Genomic DNA, 20,332 nt, shown 5'->3' on the forward strand with positions numbered 1-20,332 from the left:
ATAAATATCGAAAAAATTCAGACTTAAAAATTACTCAAAAATACAAATTTTATTCAAAAATGAAAGATTGATGATTACTATTATAATGATCTGTATAAAATACAATTTCAGTTCACACAAAAACATTTTTATAACAATTATTAAATAAAAATAAAAAATCCCAATATAAAAAAACGAATTGTTTTTCAAGTGTAATTCTTAATTTAATTAGCTGTTTTAAAAATTCTTGACTCATTTTCATCTGACTAAAATAAACTTTCCCAAAAGTGCATTAAAAACAACAAAAAATAATATTGAAAATTTTAGACTATTTGTTGAAAATGTTAAATAAAATGTTTTTCATTTTTACAAAAAAAAGAAGTTCTACATTGACAGTAACCATTTTTTGGGTAGTTACCATTTTATCACACCCCTAAAATGCGAATATTATAGGGTTTATTTTTTTATAATTTATTAAAAATCATAAATGTATTAACTCGCCGACGTACCTAATCCCCAACAAACCAATACTGCTAAAAAGAGTAATGTTTTTGTTTTTTGAAAAAAAATATATATTACAGTGTAGTTAAATTATAATAAAATGAAAATGGAATAACGAGTTCAAATCATGAACTAAAAAACAAATAAAATGTGAAAAAAATGAAAAAAATAAAATTTTATGAAAAAAAGTAAAAAATGGCAAAATAAGAATAGTGGTAACTTGCAATAACATTTATTCCAAAACAAATAAATATGTTTTTAAACGTAAACCAAAAAAATAAAAAACAATTGTTTTTGAGTTGAAATGAAATACAAATTGCAAAAGTAACATGAACACATCAGTGATAATTAAAAAAACACACAAAATATATGTACACACAATAGTCTTTATAAAAAATATAAACTTTTCAAAAAAATCAATTATATTATCTGTATTTTTTTTCAGACAATACGATGTAGCAAGATTTTTGACTGTTTTTTCTGTTTATAATATATTTTTTTTCATCTTTTGGTATTTACCATATCGTGACTAATCTTTTGAAGAGTGTTTATCAAAAGAAATTAAAATATAACAAGCAATCATTAAAAACAGTTTTTAGTGTCAAATATATTATTGTTTTAATAACAATTTCCCTTCATTATATATAATCCACATATTTTTATATTGTTGTCTGACTTCTTGTCAAATATATGGACTGTTTAACCAATTGTTTGTTATGACTCTTGGCACATTGATGTATACAGTAACATATTTTAATAATCTATTGAAAAGAGTGTTTAAAATATATAAGATAAACCACAACTATGTTTTTGATTTTTCAAACAACAAAAAACCAAACTTCTTTGTTTATCAATGCTTTTTTATTGATTTATTTGGTGTATATTTTTAATTTTTGTTGTTTTTTACATTATGAGTAATTTATCTTTTTATTATCAATTGAGAAGTATAAATTATTATTATTTTTATTTATATTTGGGTTGCTGAATAATCAATTGCAAGTGCATCACTATCTGTAAAAGTGATGCATTATGGATTCGTATTATTGTTATATTATTTTACAACTATTTCGACTCATCATTTTCACTATGACACAGAAGCACTTTACTCAACGTTAATAACAACCACAAATATTAATTTGGGTCATTCTCTGAACATAACCAATTTTTTTATTACGATTATTATTATTTGTTTGTTTTATCAAACACAAAATAGCAATTATCACATTGGTTATGTGTGCTTTTTATCATCATTTTTAGATTTTATGAATACTTTTCTCAGAGTTGGCATACAATAGTCTGTCTCGATAAGATTAACTATATTTTATTATGAACAACCATTTTTATTAGTCATTATTTTTATTTTTATTATTATTAAAATTTATATAACTTTCAAGCAGGACACAAATATAATTTAGATATTGAGACACTTTTTTGAAATTAAATACAGAAATTGAATATTTAAAAACTATAAGTTATTACCATAATCAATCTCAGTTGATTTTACACATTGACACTTTCACATAGAGATTGATTAGTGGATTGAATGTGTGACAATCTTTAAACATTCACTGCGTTTTGTGGACTTCTTTAATATATTTTAAAGTCCAAATTTGTTGTTAGAAGTTAATTGTTTCAAAATGCTTCATTTAAGTTTTTTATTGTTGAATTGTGTTGTATTTATTAAATAATAAATCAAATGATTAACTTGATAACTTTCAAATTTGCTTTCTTTTGTATTTGCCAAACATTATTTTCAATTACAAAAACAAACATCAAGTGGTCGCAATTGACTGTTTGTGGGATAATACAACCACAACAACAAAACTGTGTTACGTATCCGAAACGTCAATTTTATTAACATAAGTATCAAAAATTCAACCATTGTTTGGTTTTACAAGTATTTTTAATTATTTTTTTGTTTTTAATTAATGTTTTAGAAATAATACAAACCGTTTTTTATTTATAATAATGAATATTACATTTTACTATAATTTGCTAAAGCCGACTTTTTCCACCAACTCTTTATTATTTTGGTTGTAATTTTTGTTCTGTTTTGCTTTCAAATTTTTATATAAAAAATAAATTCACAAAACGATTTTTTGTAATTACACATTTTAATGAGTTATTAACACTGTACTACTATTATTAAATCAAAATTTTCAACAAATTATTTTTAATAATTTTTTATTTAAAATTGCATTTATATTATAACTTATAACTTATTGAAAAAAGATCCAAACCAAACCCATTTTAAGAACAAATCAATTACACCATTGAAATGTTATTAACTTTTGAATTGATTATATATTTTAAACATAAATTATGGGTTTAATTTATTATTTAATGGTTAACATATAATATATTATAACTTAATGAACAATATTTGATAATTATAGGACTTTAAAACAAAACAAATAAAAACACACAACAACACAACAATAACCAAAAACAAACAAAAATAAAACACAATTTTAATAAAAAAGTAAAGTTTATAGAATAAAACACAAATAGTAGTCAATAACATTATATTAAATGTTGTCTAAATTGAATACAACATGCCAAATAAATGTTAATTTCAGATGACCTTACCAACGTTAAATCTTTAATTGTTTCATTTTGTTTTTTCAAGTATTTTTTAGAGCTACAATGACTTGAAGCCATCAAATACTGCACTCTTAATTGATATCAAAAAGTTAGTTTCTTCATTCACTTGAACAATTTTTATATTCAGTGTTGTTGAAAATGGAAATTATTTTTTATTTGTTATGTTCTGAGTCTCTTGTTCGCTTTTTGGTTGTTATTTTTTATCATGTTTATTATTTTATTTTAATAAATTTATTAATATTTATAATAAATGAGTAATGATATTTTATTTGTTTTTTTGTAATTTCTCTCAACCATTGTGACTATTTAATTTATTTTTGTTGATCAAGTGATCAGCACAAAATGATGTTTTATCATGTTTTATGTTAATAATTAAGATATTGTTATTATTTATTCTTCGTATAAAACCAATCTTTAAGTTGTAGTCGGTCGGGGTCATATATTCAAGTGTTGTTATGTGTCTTGAAATTACCAATTATGTTTTGTATTTATTAACACGATAAGTTTCGGAATAATCCCGTTTATATAGCCAAAATAATTAAAATACGATTAAAAACACTTTCAGATTTTTATAAAAAGATGTGTCATTTTAAATGACACATGTTGTTATTTTTTGTTGTGGGTTATGTTTTAAGTAAAAAATTTATTCTCATTAAATTATCACTTATTACATATGTTTAAAGCTTAAGTATCATTATAATACAACCATATGGATTGGAATTATGATATGTCATTTTATTGTGTTTTAAAAAAATGTGTTTGAAAAATAAACACATCTCATCATTTTTATTGTTTTTCTAATAAATTATTAGCCCATTATTACTATTGAAATGATGTTTGGTTTAAAAATACGTTTGATGTTTTGTTGTTTCGTGATTTTTCTTGAATAGATTTATGAAAAAGAAATTCAAAAAGATAGTTCTACAAGTTTATAATATGTTTTATTGGTCAAAACAAAGATTGAATTGCTTTAAGAAATTTCATTTAAAAAATAATGAGTTTTTTCTCTTTTTTTATAACAAATTATATGTTTTTTGTTTTTTAAATTGTTATTTGGGTAGTGCAGGTATGGCGCAGGTCTTTACTCTTAATTGTATTATCAACATAAAAAATACACTTAAAGATAAACTTTAAAACTTGTTTGTTGATTACATGTTTAATTGTCTATTGATATTTTACTTTTTTACTGATTTGTTTTATTAAATTTCTTATGTGAACTGCTTTGTATTTACCACTTTATCATTTAAATATCATCTCATGCTTTATTTCTGTTCTTTTATTTGGAAATGGGTGAGTTAACAATCACATAGTCTTTTGGTCAACTTTATTACATGAAAAAAATATGATTTATTTTTGTTCAATATTTATTATATTTCAATTATTATTTAATTAAAAAATAAGTTATACACATAAAACTTCTTGTTTTTTGTTGTGGCAAATATGTTTAATATTTTTAAGAAAAAGGACGAATAGTTGCACGAAAGACTGGCGATATTTTTTAAAGACGTCTTTTGTGTATTAGGGATGTCTTCCCGTTATTTTTGATGTCCTCACTGTGTATGGGGATGTCCTTTCTATTAATTTTGTGTCTTCTGGGTTTCAAAAACTATAAAATGTATTATAATTTAATCATTATTTTACTATTTAATATAATAATCATTTCCAAAAATAAATAAAATAGTTAACAAACACTATAGAACAAGTAATTTTGTTATAAATTAATGGTTTGAATGAATTAATTGTTATTTTTTATTGGTCATTTAAAGTCACTTTGAAACAGCTTTTCCAACACAACAACCCAATACTCCCACAATTTTAGCAAAAAATAATTACAATTATTATATATTGAAAAGTATATGATATCATTTTATATAAAACAAAAAATAACAACAATAAGTCAATCAAATTCTGCTTGTGTTTTGTATATTATTGAGATAATTGTGCTCATCTAACACCTCTTCAATTTCTCTTTATACATTAGATCCATTTTCATCATGTTCGAATCGAAGCGCTTCAACATTTGCCATTGTTCCTCCGAGCCTCTCGAAATTTTCAATTATTCGTTTAGCAGACTGGGGAATTTTGATTATTATCTTATCGTTTAACAAAGAAGGGTTCAAAAGATAAAAATGAATATCCCACATTGGGTGCATCATAATATGATAATTGTTGAAGGCGTGGCACATTAAAATCACATCTGCATATTTATCAAGTGAATATTTCCACTTCTTTTTGGTGATTTCGAAAAGAAGAGTAAGTCTTCCAAAGGAATTTTCAACTATTAGTCTGCAATTGCTAACAAGTGAATTTCTAAGTTTTGTTAAGGCGTGGCAGTGAGGATCAGAAGGATAAGGCCATGCAGTTATACCATTTTTGCACCTCTATAACCTGTATCACCCAAAAAACATTCATTATTTCGAATATACTGATCCCATTCATACAAACCAAATATACTAAAATCGTGATATGAACCTGGTATTGAAGTTGTTATGCCACATGTCAAACCAAAATAATTGACACTCACACTCGTTTTGATTGCCGAGCAATTCAATTTTGGTGAATAAAACACTAAATTTGTGAATTCCCTTTCACTAACAATTTTCGTTTATTAGTAATAGCATGATCTCTCACATCAATTGTGGTATAACACTTATCAAGATCCTTTGGGTGTTCTTTAAAAACATGATCTCTATAACTGATAAATGGTAACCTCATCGATTCACATTTGCCCACTTGTATAATTAAATTTTCGACTGCACATTTTTAAATGATTCAATTGCTTTCCATACCGCTCTTGATATTTCTTTTCTGTTTCTGTCGTTGACTCTTTGGACATAATGAGTGTTTGTTTCATTGTGAAGTCTGAAGGAAGGATTTACAATTTCATTCACTTTCAAAAGATAAAACAGCGTGTTAAAGTCACAACCTTTATGCAAAAAAGTCATTAAAATCAAAAACAATTCATACAAAGAAAATACACAGTTTTTGTTGAGTGAAGGTATTGTGACAGACATTAATGAGTTGTGAAAACAAAATTTAGTTATGTTGTTTTCGTTTACACTTAGATCAAATTTACATGTTGCACAACACAGAGAAAATAATTTTTCAAATTCTATTTTGGTAAATCCAGTAAGAGTTTTACATTCATTTTCTGAAGTTAAATTAATATCAATGAGAGTTCGATGAGAATTTGTTGATATCTGTGGAACATCTGAGATAATCGGAGAAGTCATTTGTCCACTATCAATGAGCTCTTCGATACGAACAAAATATTCTTCTTGTTGTTCAGCCCAAAACTCATTACTTGGAATTTCCAAACATGTGTGTGTATTTCTATTGTGTCTCAGTTCTTCTGTTAGTCTTCTTCTGATATTTGCTGGCTGTTGTGGATTGTGTCTAATTTCTTTGGCTGAAGGTTGACGAAGTATTCTGTTTTCTCTGACGGTTGTAAAAAATGCCAAAGGATCATTGGGATCGATTCTAGACTCGAGAATTGGGTTTGCCTCATTAAGGTGTAATAGATTTTCTTGTTGTTCTGTACCAGTATTGTGATATGTTAAATGATCTTCCACAATCAATTGTTTATTTTGTAGACTACTCGGTGGATTGTGTGGTTGATCAAAATCAGTGGTTGTAATCGAATTAAGAGTGATATTATTTAAATTTTCGTGGTTAATTGTTCCATGTGTTAGTATTGAAGAAAGTGATGATGTTATATTTTCTGTTTCAACATCATTACTATTTATTTGTTGTTCATGTTGTAATGAATCGTCTTGAATTGCGTTTGACGTGTTTGAATTTGGTAATTCAAAGTTATTATTATTCACTGTATGCGATTGATCGTGATGTCCATCATTATTACAAGAAGACGTCAAACCCGATAATTCTTCATTCTTTTTTACAACCGTTGTTTGGATAACAGAAGAAATCGAGTTATTTTGTGTGTGTACTTGATTATTTATTGAAGAATTTCTTGATGTAAATGCAACGTACTGGTCATCAACATGAATGATGTTAGTAGACTTTTTGTTGTTTTTTCTACCAGGCGGTCTTCCTCTCCTTTTTGTGACCTTTTTATAATCATATGTTGAATGTGTAGTTAATGAATTATTTTTTTAAAACCATTAATTTATAATAAAATTACTTATAATTTAGTGTTTGTTCGTGATTTTCGAAGGAGATCACGAAAATAATAGAAAGGACGTCTCTATACACAGGAGGACGCCCTTTATAACGGGAGGACGTCCTTCGGCCTATTTTCCCGTCCTTCGTCCCCATGTCTATCCTTTCTCTTTATTATAATATTTTTATTAATAATAATATTTAAAACCAAAAATTAAAAAAAATTAAAAATCAAAAAAATATTTGTTTTTTATTAATTAAAAAAAACAAATAATAATTATAATAATTGAATTTACTAAAACAAATTTATATCTTTTTTATTTGTTAAACAATTGAAAATCTATTTTAAAAACAAACAACACATAACAACAAAACTACAATATAAGACAATTGTCAGTCGATGAGTAAACCCAAATTTGTGAGCACAATTCGGTACCACAACTCATTACCAAAAATCCCCGTGGAGTGTAAGCACCTTCGTTTTGTCGTTGAGATGGACGATTTTTCAAGTTATGTTCCGACGACACTCGAAGACTCATTTAAACTTCCTTTACCAAATGACCCAACATTTGGTGTGAATGCCGACACCAGTTTGCCCGAAGTGTTTTACACTCCCAAAATAGATCCTTCGTCAACCATTCCAAAAGATCTTTTCGACGTGACTCAAAAGCTGTTTGTGTATGTATCACTTATAGTTTATTTATAACAAAATTACTTAATATTATAATACAGTATTAGCTTACGCATAGAAGTTCAACAACAGGAACAATACAAATCCAGCCTTAAGTCGCACACTTAATTCTTCAATTCGACTGTTTTTGTGCTTTTGTGTTATCTTGAAGTGAACCAAAATGTTAACAATCAAGTCACTTACGCGTGTTGTTGGCAGTATTGGTGGACGTATTGTCCATCGACACTCACTGCATTTTTGAAGAAATTGCCATCCTCACTGATGTCAAACTTTTCTTTGCATATCGAGCACGTCATCTTATTTTCATCGTAAGCCACTGTTAAAACAACTTTGTCCTCTTCTTTCTGATTCGCCGGAATCGGTGCCACCGCTTCTTCGACTTTCTCTCCGCCAAAGACCTCAATTGTTCCCGTCGAGTCAACCTCCTCGCCAACCCACAAACTCGGCGTTTTGTACCAATTTCGACTCACCCCATTGACCAACTTCTCGTTGCGCGTGTGCCACTCGGTGTGTCTTTTCAGTTCTTTGAAATACAATCCACACACAGGACATTTAAACGCGTCATTTTTCTCGCGTGTTATTGCCTTTTGCCCATCCCCCTTTTCGTTGTACCCAAAGTTTTGGAGCTTCTCCGTCTTCTGTTTGTCTTGTGTTTGTGCGGGAACTGGATTTTCGATCACACGTACGTCGACTTGTGACAGTGGTGGATTTTTGAAAGTGTTAATTTGGGCTTGTGGAGCGACTTGTGGAGTGTTTGGGTTCCTCTGTGTAGTGATTGTGTTCTGTTGTGTAGTGTTAATCGAGTTTTGTCCGTAGTTCATCGTCTTCACCTCTTCCTTCATTGAGTCAATTTGCGCCTCATATGGATTAATATTGTCGTTATAATTGAGTTGAATTGATCCAAATCGATTAGTTTCATAAGGTGAATTTGGTATGTCCATTGGGTCGAAGACATTCAATTTTTGTTGTGGAGCAATTGAAGGATCCATTTGTGGTACTCTCTTTTCAGGTTCGACTGGGGGAATTGGGGTCATTTTTGGTTGGGCATAGACCACTGCGATATTATCCATTTGATTGAGGGTGCCCATCTGATTTAATTGATTCATTGACTCCATTGGATTGATCGGATTCATTTGAGTCATTTGTTGTGGCTGAGTCATTGAAGGCATTGGATTCGTGTTTTGTGGAAGTTGTGGTATTTGTTGCGCTTGCGTTTGTGCAAGGGGTGTTCTGTTTTCTTGAAAAGGCAGTTGACCAAATGGAGAGTACATTTGCTGTTGTGGTTGTGGCGCAATTTGGTTTCTAATCCCATTCACTATTTCCTGTGGAAACGATCCGGTCCAAGTGTTCAACAAATCAATTAGATACTTCCGAAGTTTTTCATGACACGCTCGATACGCTCCGACAAACATGTCCACTAACTTCGGACAGAACATTTGGACATAAGTCCTCGAAACATCGTTTTTGACTATCGAGTCGATGACAAAGAGGACGTAGACTTGTTGTTCAGGGTTGAATGAGAACTGGTAGAACGCGTCGTTTGTTACATCGACAAACTGTTGAGCTTGTTGTGTTCCTTGGATAGCGGTCATTGTCAAATATTTGATTCGTTCGGAGTCGTTATCGATCTGAGAAATGATATTCCGGTATAATTGCAGTAAATCCATTGAGTTCATCACACAATGTTTTTTTTAAGTTTTTGTCTTGAAAAAAAGTAGTTTGCTCTTTTAATATATTTATTAATAATTTATTTATTAAACTGTCCATAACAAAATTTGTTAAATTTTAAAAGTGGCACTTGAAAAACATTTTTTAAAATAAAAAATGTTTTTCAAGTTTTATCTATTGGAGGCAGTAAAAAAACTGTATCAATATCATTAGTAAAAATACGACAAATATATAGTACATTAAGCCACAACTTAAAAGCAACCCAAATGAAGTCAAAGTATCTTAATCGTAACGTGAAAAAGAAACATATGATTGGTACAGACAAGTTTATTAAAGCTCGAATATGAGATAGAGCACAACGACAACCACCGCAATGAACACAAACCCGATACCCAAAATGAGGTTTGCGATGGCCCACAGCTTTTCTCTTCTGTCTTGGCTTCTTAACTTTGTGCACCCGACAACAGTAGCGCACGGCAATATAATTGAAATGAGGAACCTTGACGTTAGTATTCAGTATTTTTAAAAGTATAGATTAAGATAATTAAAGATAACAAAAAAATATGAACTATAAATTATAATAAATATATTATTTTTGAATACTAAATCGAAATATATTATAATATAATCTATTGTATAGAATGACTAATGTTTATATAAAAGCGTAACAAACGTATACAATCCAATTGGAGTTTTGTTAAGATCCTCAAGAATGTCTTGATTCGAAAGAGATCCGGAACCTTTGGAAGGTCCACCTTTGGACAATCCTTTCTTCGACTTTTTACTTCTTCTGTCGTGGGTGGTCCCCTTTGTCGAACGTCCTTTTGTAGTCATACCTTGCCCTTTGCCGGTACCGACTGTAAGGAATTGTTGACGAGTTGTCGTTGCAGTTGTTGTTGTGGTCGAGGTGGTCGACATCGATGAGCGTTATTTCAAGTTCTTTTCTTTTTCAAAATTTTTAAACGCAATTTTGGCTTGGAATGGGGTTTCATCACGGTCAAGTCCGTGTTTTTCAAATTCAAATCTACATTCATTTGCGTCTTTTCGCCACAAGCCTGAAGTGACTAATCTCCGGTTTTTAGGGATATTTCTCTTAAAATACAATAGTTTAAGCCACACTTTCGGGATGTGTGATTTTTCAATTTCAGTTTTTTTCAAGTAATGTATTTTTGGAAAAAATAAACCAAGTTCTAATTTTGGTTTTTATTAATTTGTGTTTAAAACAATTGTTTAATGAATTATACTGTTTGAGTTATTGTGATTGATTTTGCTGTGAATAAACGTAAATGATCGGGTGATAAAAATATTTTTTTTTTTTGCCTTTAATAAATAGTTTGTTTAAAATAAAATGAACATTAAGACACTCTTCCTGATAATTTACTGTTGATTTGTTGATTTTTTCTCTAAAATATTTGAATAAATAAGTCTTGGTTTAATAAATTGAAAACAAAATACCAATCATGTAAACTATAATTATAATATAATAAAACTATGTCAATTAATTTGTAATTATAAAAATAATAAAATTTTGTTTTTTTTCATTTTCACAGTGAAGAAAAAGCAGAAAATATTCCTAAAATATCGGGAAACGCGGGTAACTATTAAACTGTTTTATTGATTCAATTGTTATTATAATAATTAAATTATAATAAAATAACTAGTATTTACAATCAAGCCTTTGGGCTATATGTCTTCAATGGTATCAAATCATACCAACAGAAAATAACGCGTTTTTATTTTAAATATTTAGATGAAATAAAAAAAACAAGTTAAACAAATTACAAATAAATTATTATTCAGAGTTTTAATTTTAAAACTGAACCAATCAGGCAAATTCATTCATTCAATTTAAAAATACTAATTAGTCGAGGATAAATATAGTATTGTTTTCAAGAACAGAAAATAGTATCTGCATAGACCCGATTCGTTACAGAGTATATTATTATTCTCGACCGTTATCAATATTTCTCAAGAAGTTGTTCTATTTTTACTAAGTCGTGTTATTTTCATATTAATAACATTAATAAAAAGTTAACCAAAAAACCTGAAAAAGGAAATTAATTATAATATAATTTACTATTATATTAATTATATTAATTGTTGAAATAACTATATATATAGTTATATTTATTATATTTTATAATTAAAAGTATAACTAAATATGGCTTAATCGTAGAGGATCTTCTTGAGATCGCATGCAAATCCGAGCTTATCCAAAATGTTACAGACGGTCTTGAGATCGTTTTGTATGTTCTGTTGTTCTTTATTCACAGGGAAGGTAAAAAGGTATGAAGTGCCAAATATTTCTTGACTCATCAGAACTTCATGTTTGACCACAACAAGGTCGTTGTTTATTAACAAATCTTCCATCGTCTTCACAACTTCGTCAGTGTCGCTATAAAAGAATAAGAGACTTTGTCGAACAGTCACTTCGATGTGCCAGTTTCGATTCCTCTTATTGAATGCTCCACCGACCAAATGTAGTGTTAATTTGTCATACAACATGTCAAGAGCCTTTTTCGCGTTGTGTATATGTCCCTCACATTTTACATCAAATTTGAACGTGAAATTGTTTTGACTCAAATTTTTCTTGACGAATTTTGCACTCTCCAATTTGACGTCTTTTGTGTCCAAATCTGTTGTCGTTGATACAAAAATGACTGGCGACTTAGTGAAGGAAGTTGTGCACTTTTTGCTCACTTTTTTCTTTGCTATTTGATCGTCATATGATATGTAATAAACATTTCCTATAACACAGTAGTCACTGTTTTGACCCATTTCTACATAAACACCCTGTTGGGTGGGATACACTTTGTGGAGAAAAGCCTCTTTATTTTCTCGTTTGTTATTCACTTCAACACGCTGTTTCTTCTCCAAATTTTTCATTTCGTGGTATTCGAGATACTTTTGCAAATCACTTTCTGAGAGGACTTCAATAGGTCCAAACACTTTTGGGTAATTCGTACAAAATGTTAGACCAGAAAATGATTGTAAGAGTGTGTCGAGGATGTTTTGACTGGGGTGGACAAATTTGTTGTTCTCTCCATATGAGAGTAATGCGACTTGATGATTCAGTGTTCCTAAGAAGTACTGTGTTAAAGTGTTATATGACGAACCGTGGTGATTCATCTTCATCAATTGCACCGTGTCTATTCCAAGTGACTTTGTGATGTAATTTCTTAAAGAAATATCACTCGACTTCCACAGGTCTCCACTCGTGAGTAACACAGTCTCGTTGTTAATTAACAAACAAGAAATACTCTTTCTATTTTCAGGAGAAGTGTCTTCGTTTTCTATTGTTGTGTTATAATTCTTCTCACAAGACCCAACCACATACCCATCACATGCTAATATCTTGATGTCAATATCACCACAATACTCATTCTTTGTTATTGTAACACCCAATTCAGTCATCATTAATTCCATAAGAGACTTTTCAGTTAAACTTGATGAGAGAAGTTCATTCTCATTTCCTCGTAGAATGTCAACACCAAAAATTGCTTCAACACCTTCATAACATTTTTCAAACGAGTCCACGAAAATGGAAATTTTTGATTCTTTACTTAATTTTTCAGTTTCAGCATCATAGTCGATTTTTTCTGTAGTATAATCATTTCGAACAGTCCCTTTCACAAACTTGCATTTCTCTGGGACTTCAAGTTCCACGTCAACTTTCTTTTCAATTTCTTTTGAAGGTTTACTTTTTGCAACATCTTCTTTTGGTGTCTTGTCGATTGATTTTTCAAATGTTGGAATGTTCGGAATTTCACAAACTTCAACATCGTCGTCATCTATAAAATCTTTAGAAATTTTTTGAGGCACTTTACCAAGATATTTCTGTAAATATCGTTGAATATACTTTTTCGTGTATTTTTTCACACTCTTTTTGATCGCCAAGTCTTGTTGATCGATTTCTTTTTCTTCGATCTTTTCAATTAATTCAGTTTTATCAACACTTTCACTAGTTTTCTTAAGAGTCTTCTGTATTTCCTCTTTTGCTTTTCTCTGAAAATAATAATTAGGGTTTGAGTCTGCTTTGTTCGGTCTCATAGGACATAATAATATCGTGGTTTTAAAGTCTATCCATTCACTTATTCGTCGAACTCCTTGTTTTTCTTGAAACAGCCCACCACAATGGTCGCTGTCCCAATGAGTAATTATTAAGGCATCTAAATAGCGATTTCCAACTATCTTGTCAAGCTCTTCGGCAACAGTATAACCTTGCCCTTTGTCCCCACAATCAATTAATATAACTTTGTCTATCACCCATTCTTCTTCCGTTTTCTTTTTAATTATAACAATTGCTGAGTCTCCTTGTTGAACGTCAAGTAATTTATAATCTACTTTCCACTGCACCGACTTTCTTGTAGTTGTTGGAGACTCCATATATTATGTTTGATTCTTTTTTCTCATTGAAATATTTATATTTCATCAAATTCAAAATAATTCATTTGGATAAAATTTATAACTATATTTTACTATATAATTATTTCTATTTATTTATTTCCGTCTCATCAATTATTTAAAAGATGAGATGGTTTGTTTTTTCGAAGTTTGAAAAAAAACATTTTCTTTAATTGTTTTTATTATTATTGTTAAAATATTTTTTTAATGATTAATTATTTTATTTGTTTTATTTGTTTTATATATTTTAAAAATTATATATTCACCAACTATTAAGTATAGTATATAAATTATATAAAGTATTTATTAAATTTTTATTTTTATTTGATCTTTTATTAATTAAGAATTTTAATAATTCAATTAAGAACTCTATAATATAAATAATTATTATTGAAACTATATAACTTGAAAATATCAAATAATACTGTTATTAATAAAGAAACTAAAATAAATAAAACAGATAAAAACATAAATATATCTGCCTTAAATCTGCGCAGTTTGAGTTGGAACAATTTACATAGTCATATAGCCAGTGATGACACCACACGCTATTCTCTACATATAAGTACATTTCTCCATTCCCATTTAAAGAGTCCAAAACAAACGAAAAGTTCTTTAAGTAAAGTTTCAACTGATGGCTGCTTCTTCATAGTCTCAAACAAGACGTTGTCACACACTTCTGTCCCATCTACATACAGTGGTTTTGGGAATCCCCAATTTGAGTAATTGGCATCTTCTTTAAACACTACGACAAATGTTTGAGGAACACATCCAAATGAAGAAAGTTTGATTTCCTATTCGTCGGTCTTTCTATTCAAAAATTGTAATAACAGCATTACTAAAAATTACAATCACAAACTGTGTCTTTCACTTCATAAGTGAAAAATCGATTGATGTTACAATAGTCGTGAATCTCTTTGACAAATGCTCTACACGTTACCACAAGTCCGTCACTTACCATCCAAGCGCACATTCAAGTCTCCAGCCGAGCGACCAAAGCAAGAAACAGAGCAAACGAGGACTTCAAATAAATAATATTAAAAATAGTATATTTATAGTAATAAAATATTATTATATTGTATGTATTATAAAAATGGTAAATTTATAGTTATAAAGCTATTAATAGTTTACATACTTTAATACCTCAAAGTTTATTCAAAAGTTCTATTACCAAGCCTCAAAATAGCATTAAAAAAAGAAATTAAGAGTACGACACTCTGAAGAAGAAAACAAACTGGAATTTTTGATTGTTACTATACTTCACTGTATTTTCTCTGACAGCGAGTGTTTGAACTTGTTTCAGTCCTTTTAACAACTCTTTTCTTTTGAGGATATTGGGGTCAACACACGCCTTCTGTTGTACTTTTAACGTTCTGAAATACCTAGACTTATCCATTGATTGAATTCGAAGCTTATTTTTAGTGTATGACTTTACTATGTGTTGTTCCTCGTCACTCTCGAGTGCAGTCTCGGAGACACTTCTTTCGACTATTTGTGTCTCAGCGATTTCTTCCATTGACTTATTTTTATCGGGATGAGTGATGACACTCTCAAGGGAGTTAGTGATATTTTCCTCTAAAGAGAGAATACACGACAATCTCTTCGTGTCCGAAAACGTGAAGGTGAAGTACTCCCCCTCGATTTTTCTTCGTGGTTTTGTGGCAAGAAAAGTGATGGGAGGAAGTTCGTTGTCACTCGTCTTTTTCACACATCGTGGAGAATTCGTTTTAGACCCTGTTGCGTGGTACTTGGGAAGCTGGAGCCTTTTTACTGGAGCTTCAGCCCGCAACATCAGTCGATTTTTCGAACTGGTAGTTCAGGTTCTATAAATTCCTCCAGACGTTTGGTCTATTTATTGAACTATTTGTTTATAGCTTTTGTAGTAACAAATTAGTTTGGACAACCAGACACAACTCGCATCTTATTGGCTAAAAGAGCCCAATTATTAACTTTGATTAATTTTACTATAAAATATTAGTTACAGGAATCAAATTTTTTTTTTGGTAATGGTAACCGGCCAATCAAACAACGCTTTTTAACACCAGAAAAAATAATAGAAAAATCATCGTTTTGGGCGGAAATAGAGCAGGGTTTCTGTCACTCGAACGTTCGACAGACGACCATGCGGATTCATACAACTAAGGTACCACTGTGGCATTTTGATAGAAGTTTTTATTATATTTTTACTATATATGAAACTAGAGTAAAAGCACTGTGGTTACACCAAAACAAGATTTCTCGGTTTGATTTTTATGGAATGCGAACGCCGAACAAATAAAAAAGAGAGTTTGCAAAATGTGGCCAATCAATTGGCGAAAATCAAAAAGACAACAACTTTGCTTTCATTTCGGGCTTCTCAAAATTGTGTTATGCAGTTTTATGGTTTGCTATCTTATTCATTCATTGTGTGTATTACAGGATTATTTCAAAGTGTTACAAATATATATTTGTTGTGTTTGGACTTCTAGGAAAAACCATTGGAAGTCAAAAACTCGAACTGGCAAAATGTGGGGCTTTGGCTTTTATTTTGAAAACTAAAAACTGAAATAAATTTTTGATGTTTTCAAAACTCGGAGATCAGTTTTAATTGATATAAAAAGTGACTATTGCTTTACGATAATATCAAGCGAGTTTATTTATTTCCAATTAAATCCCTTGATACCTAACATAGATAATCATTCAAAATCTCCGACGCTATGATAAAAGACTGTTTTACAGCCTATTTAAAACATTTCAACAACGATTAAGTCTATTCAATTAAAAAAAGGACTTTTTCAGATTCACCAAGATTTCAAAACATGAAGAAAACAATTCTCCGAAGATTTAAAACAAATTTTAAAAGTCAAAAGCAACAACATTAAATTTCTTCGAGTATTTGATTTCAAAACCCTTTCGGACCAAAGTTTAATATTTTGGAAGTTTTAAACACAAGACTTATCAACACTACCTTTACAATTTATTTGTAAATTTATACTTGGGTTAAAAAGACAAATTCTAATACAAATAACAATTATTATAATATATAGAAATTGTCTAACACACACATTAGCTTTGCTCAACCACAAATCAAACATTCAATCAATTTCTATATACTCAGTCTTATTTGTTGTGTTTATTATCCTACGAGCTTTACTGAGTACTTTCTCTTCAAACGCAAAGAAGTCTGGCTCAACAACATTAACCGAGTCCCGAAGTATCTCCACAGACACTACCATCACATTATCTCCAAAAGAGTGGTTGTGATCATTGGAGACTTCTATTTGGCTGATGGCGTCTGGATGTTTGAACACAACAAAACAATCGAAGTCAAAGCAAGCAACCCCAACAATGATACCAAAAGTTGCCAATTTCGTTCTGAAATACTCTTTGTTGTAATACCCTTTGGGTACCTTACTATCCCAATAGAACCGCACAGAAAGGGGCAAATGACTCGGAACTTTCGAATGCCGATTTTTATACCACTTTCCAACATCCTTAGCTACTCTGTCACCTTCTACCTTCTTCTGCTGCTCTTCAAAGAGCGCAGTCACTCTCTCCGCGTCTTGGTACTCCTTTTCCTTCTTCAGAAGTTCTTCAATCATTTGCTTCCGTTGAAGACCCATTTCGGTCATGCGGCGTTGTTGCGCAAGTCGGGCGTCCAGGACTTTGTTGTACGCTTTCCTCGCGAAATCGTCTGTGAGCACATCTTTAATCTTCTGCAGTAAATGAAATGTATCGAAATCGTGGGTCGTCGGATTTGTCAATTTGTCGGGATGTAACATCACTGCTTTGTGCTTGTACGCCTTTTTTATCTCAGAAACAGATGCGTCGCGAGACACCCCCAAAAAGTCGTAATAATTGACTTCTTTTGTCATATCCATCTTCTTTATTAGTTATTTTTATTAATATATTTATTAAATTATATGTTATTATTTATTACTCTTTTTACTATATATTTAGAATTTGTTCACTGACTCTTGATGTATAAAAATGTTGGTCATTATGTTGAATTTTTGTATTTTTTTGATTTGCCATGTGTGTCCACGATGTTTATACAGTACAAAGTAATCAAAAAACGCTATTTGATTGTCTTAGAAGTGAATGTATTCGACTTTGTAACTGTTTTATTTAAAGAAAGAAGATGTTGTGTTTTGTTCTCAGCTTTTTTGACTTACAATTTTGCTATTAAAAAATTCTTTAAAATAATTCTTTAATAATTAATTATAATATTTATAAACAACGAATGACCTGGAAATTAAAAAGTAATTTCTCATATTGAAATAACAAGGATTGATTCGAATTTCAAACTTTATAATTGATATATAAATATTCATACCTTACAGTTCCATTTTCTTTTCTCAAACTTTGACATGTGAATACACGTAAATGGAAATACAAGACGGTCAATTAAATGCAGTGTTTTTATTAATAATATGCCAAAGATAAAGAAACAACTTAAATAAAAAATTAACATCAATAATATTCCAAAGTGAACTGCAAAACAAGAACGATGGCAAAACTCCAGTATGATCTTCTTTTTAAAATATTAGTAATAGGTGATTCTGGGGTTGGGAAGGTTTGTGTTCGCTTTAGTGATTATGTTACATCCTCAAAGTGCTCCGAACAGTAAATTCAAGTGTAACGCATAGACTTCAATCATGCAAAGGTATTGTGACCTTGACTTTAGTTCCGACTACATTTCGACTGTCGGTGTTGATTTTAAACCCAAAGTTTGCTCATATACAACTTGTTCTTATTTTATTGATTTCTTTCATTCAAACCTTTCAAACGAGTCATAAGCAGAACTTCTAAACGAAAAAGAATTTATAATTTCACGTGTAGATGCTCGAAGTTGGAGAAAAGAGGATCAAGCTTCAGATATGTTTGTTAACTTGCACTCAATTTGCACTTTTTAAAAATAGAGACTAACAGTTAGGGGATACAGGTTTGTTCTAAGCACCAAATTTGCAATTTTCATCATAAAAAAGTAACCTCACAGCGGGGCAAGAGAGATTCATGAACATCACCGCTGCCTATTTTCGAAATACAACGGCGGTTTTAATAGTATACGATGTTAACAATCGGGTTTCTCTTGAACGCGTTCAAATGTGGTACAGCGAAGTGAAAGAAAAGACGGGTAAAAACACGCCAGTCACTGTGATAGTCGGCAACAAGAAAGAGGGCGACGTCGAACCTGTCGTGAAAATCACTGAAGCGCAAGAAGTCGGCAAGAAGATTGGGGGTGTAAAAGTGATGGAATGTAGTGCTAAAGAGGGGGTCGGCATCACGGAAATTTTCGATTACGTCGTGGAAGAGGTTTTAAAGAATATGGAAAACGTCCCGCCTTTGGACGATGAGAGAGATGTTCAATTGAATAATGAACAAACTAAAAAAGGTTGTTGTTAATTCACTGTAGTCCTTTTCATATTCTATATCATCTAATTATCAAAGCTATAAAATATTATAATTATAATATAATAAAGATTTTAATAAATTTATTATCAAATTATAATTTATTTAATTTAAGTTGTTAGTTAAATTTATTTCCAATACATCATGGTTAGGATTGTTTATCTTAAACCCGATTTGTGGCCATTTGTCTCTTTGATTTCTTTTAAACAATCAGGAAATGAATAAAAAATCATGATCGTGAATACATGTCATTAGATCCACTTAATTATTACAATTGTTTTGGTTGTCGCCTTAATTGTATGACAAAATCAACATGCCATTTTTAAATATTGTTTGGATTTTTTTATATGAAAGGAAATTTACTGGAGGAGAATTGTTTTTGTTGATGAATTCAAAGAATTTAAAATTATTTTTAACGAAAAAATCGAGTTTATTATTAAATATTTGTTATTTTTGATAAAATAAAAGAGGCAAAAAAATAACAAGAAAACTAAATTCATAAACGATAATTATAGTAAAACTGTTATTTATAAAACTATACATATCATACAATACTTTAAGGTTCTTCTTACTTTATAGGACAAACAAGTTGGTTTGCTATGAAGTCAAACTTTTTAAAAAGAAAACCTTATTTTTTAAGAAGAATTGAGGTTGATTCTTGATGATACAAAACCATTGATTGTATTTTTAATTTTTAAAGGAAAGAATACATGTCAACTTAAATAATATTAAATTATATTATATTATATTAAATTACTCGACCAAATTATAATACAAACTTAAAAATTCAAAAAAACGTATTCTTTTGTGTTGATATTCGTTGTACTGACAAGCGCTTTCGAGTGTTTGCCATATTCTACAGTCTGTGAAGGGGGTTATACAATCGATGCAGTCAAAGTCGAACCGTCTTTATGCAACACAATTAGAGTGTATGATGCTTTCAAGTTAACAAAAGAATGTGTGTCACAAATT

General features: G+C 29.9%; 7 protein-coding genes across 7 annotated transcripts; 2 read left to right on the forward strand and 5 right to left on the reverse strand.

Moving 5' to 3' along the window:
• Nucleotides 1-7,606: 7,606 nt before the first annotated feature.
• Nucleotides 7,607-7,992, forward strand: EIN_117890 (hypothetical protein; the record flags this gene model as incomplete). Its single annotated transcript, XM_004258938.1, has 2 exons — nt 7,607-7,878; nt 7,956-7,992. The coding sequence occupies 2 exons, from the start codon at nt 7,607-7,609 to the stop codon at nt 7,990-7,992; spliced, it is 309 nt and encodes a 102-aa protein (XP_004258986.1).
• Nucleotides 7,993-8,076: 84 nt separating this feature from the next.
• On the reverse strand, nt 8,077-9,573 carry EIN_117900 (hypothetical protein; the record flags this gene model as incomplete). The annotated part of the gene is made up of 1 exon (XM_004258939.1): nt 8,077-9,573. The coding sequence occupies one exon, from the start codon at nt 9,571-9,573 to the stop codon at nt 8,077-8,079; it is 1,497 nt and encodes a 498-aa protein (XP_004258987.1).
• A 322-nt stretch (nt 9,574-9,895) lies between these two features.
• On the reverse strand, nt 9,896-10,483 carry EIN_117910 (hypothetical protein; the record flags this gene model as incomplete). Its single annotated transcript, XM_004258940.1, has 2 exons — nt 9,896-10,064; nt 10,239-10,483. The coding sequence occupies 2 exons, from the start codon at nt 10,481-10,483 to the stop codon at nt 9,896-9,898; spliced, it is 414 nt and encodes a 137-aa protein (XP_004258988.1).
• A 1,248-nt stretch (nt 10,484-11,731) lies between these two features.
• On the reverse strand, nt 11,732-13,951 carry EIN_117920 (hypothetical protein; the record flags this gene model as incomplete). The annotated part of the gene is made up of 1 exon (XM_004258941.1): nt 11,732-13,951. One exon carries the CDS (start codon nt 13,949-13,951, stop codon nt 11,732-11,734), a length of 2,220 nt encoding a protein of 739 aa, XP_004258989.1.
• Nucleotides 13,952-14,482: 531 nt separating this feature from the next.
• On the reverse strand, nt 14,483-15,761 carry EIN_117930 (hypothetical protein; the record flags this gene model as incomplete). The annotated part of the gene is made up of 4 exons (XM_004258942.1): nt 14,483-14,524; nt 14,575-14,763; nt 14,829-14,898; nt 15,205-15,761. The coding sequence occupies 4 exons, from the start codon at nt 15,759-15,761 to the stop codon at nt 14,483-14,485; spliced, it is 858 nt and encodes a 285-aa protein (XP_004258990.1).
• A 1,282-nt stretch (nt 15,762-17,043) lies between these two features.
• EIN_117940 (pre-mRNA-splicing factor cwc23, putative) lies at nt 17,044-17,829 on the reverse strand (the record flags this gene model as incomplete). Its single annotated transcript, XM_004258943.1, has 1 exon — nt 17,044-17,829. The coding sequence occupies one exon, from the start codon at nt 17,827-17,829 to the stop codon at nt 17,044-17,046; it is 786 nt and encodes a 261-aa protein (XP_004258991.1).
• Nucleotides 17,830-18,458: 629 nt separating this feature from the next.
• On the forward strand, nt 18,459-19,354 carry EIN_117950 (hypothetical protein; the record flags this gene model as incomplete). Its single annotated transcript, XM_004258944.1, has 5 exons — nt 18,459-18,524; nt 18,598-18,678; nt 18,791-18,830; nt 18,885-18,893; nt 18,948-19,354. The coding sequence occupies 5 exons, from the start codon at nt 18,459-18,461 to the stop codon at nt 19,352-19,354; spliced, it is 603 nt and encodes a 200-aa protein (XP_004258992.1).
• Nucleotides 19,355-20,332: the final 978 nt, after the last annotated feature.

This window comes from Entamoeba invadens, assembly GCF_000330505.1.
Source record: "Entamoeba invadens IP1 unplaced genomic scaffold scaff_1105074725163, whole genome shotgun sequence".
NCBI classification, from domain to species: domain Eukaryota; phylum Evosea; order Mastigamoebida; family Endamoebidae; genus Entamoeba; species Entamoeba invadens.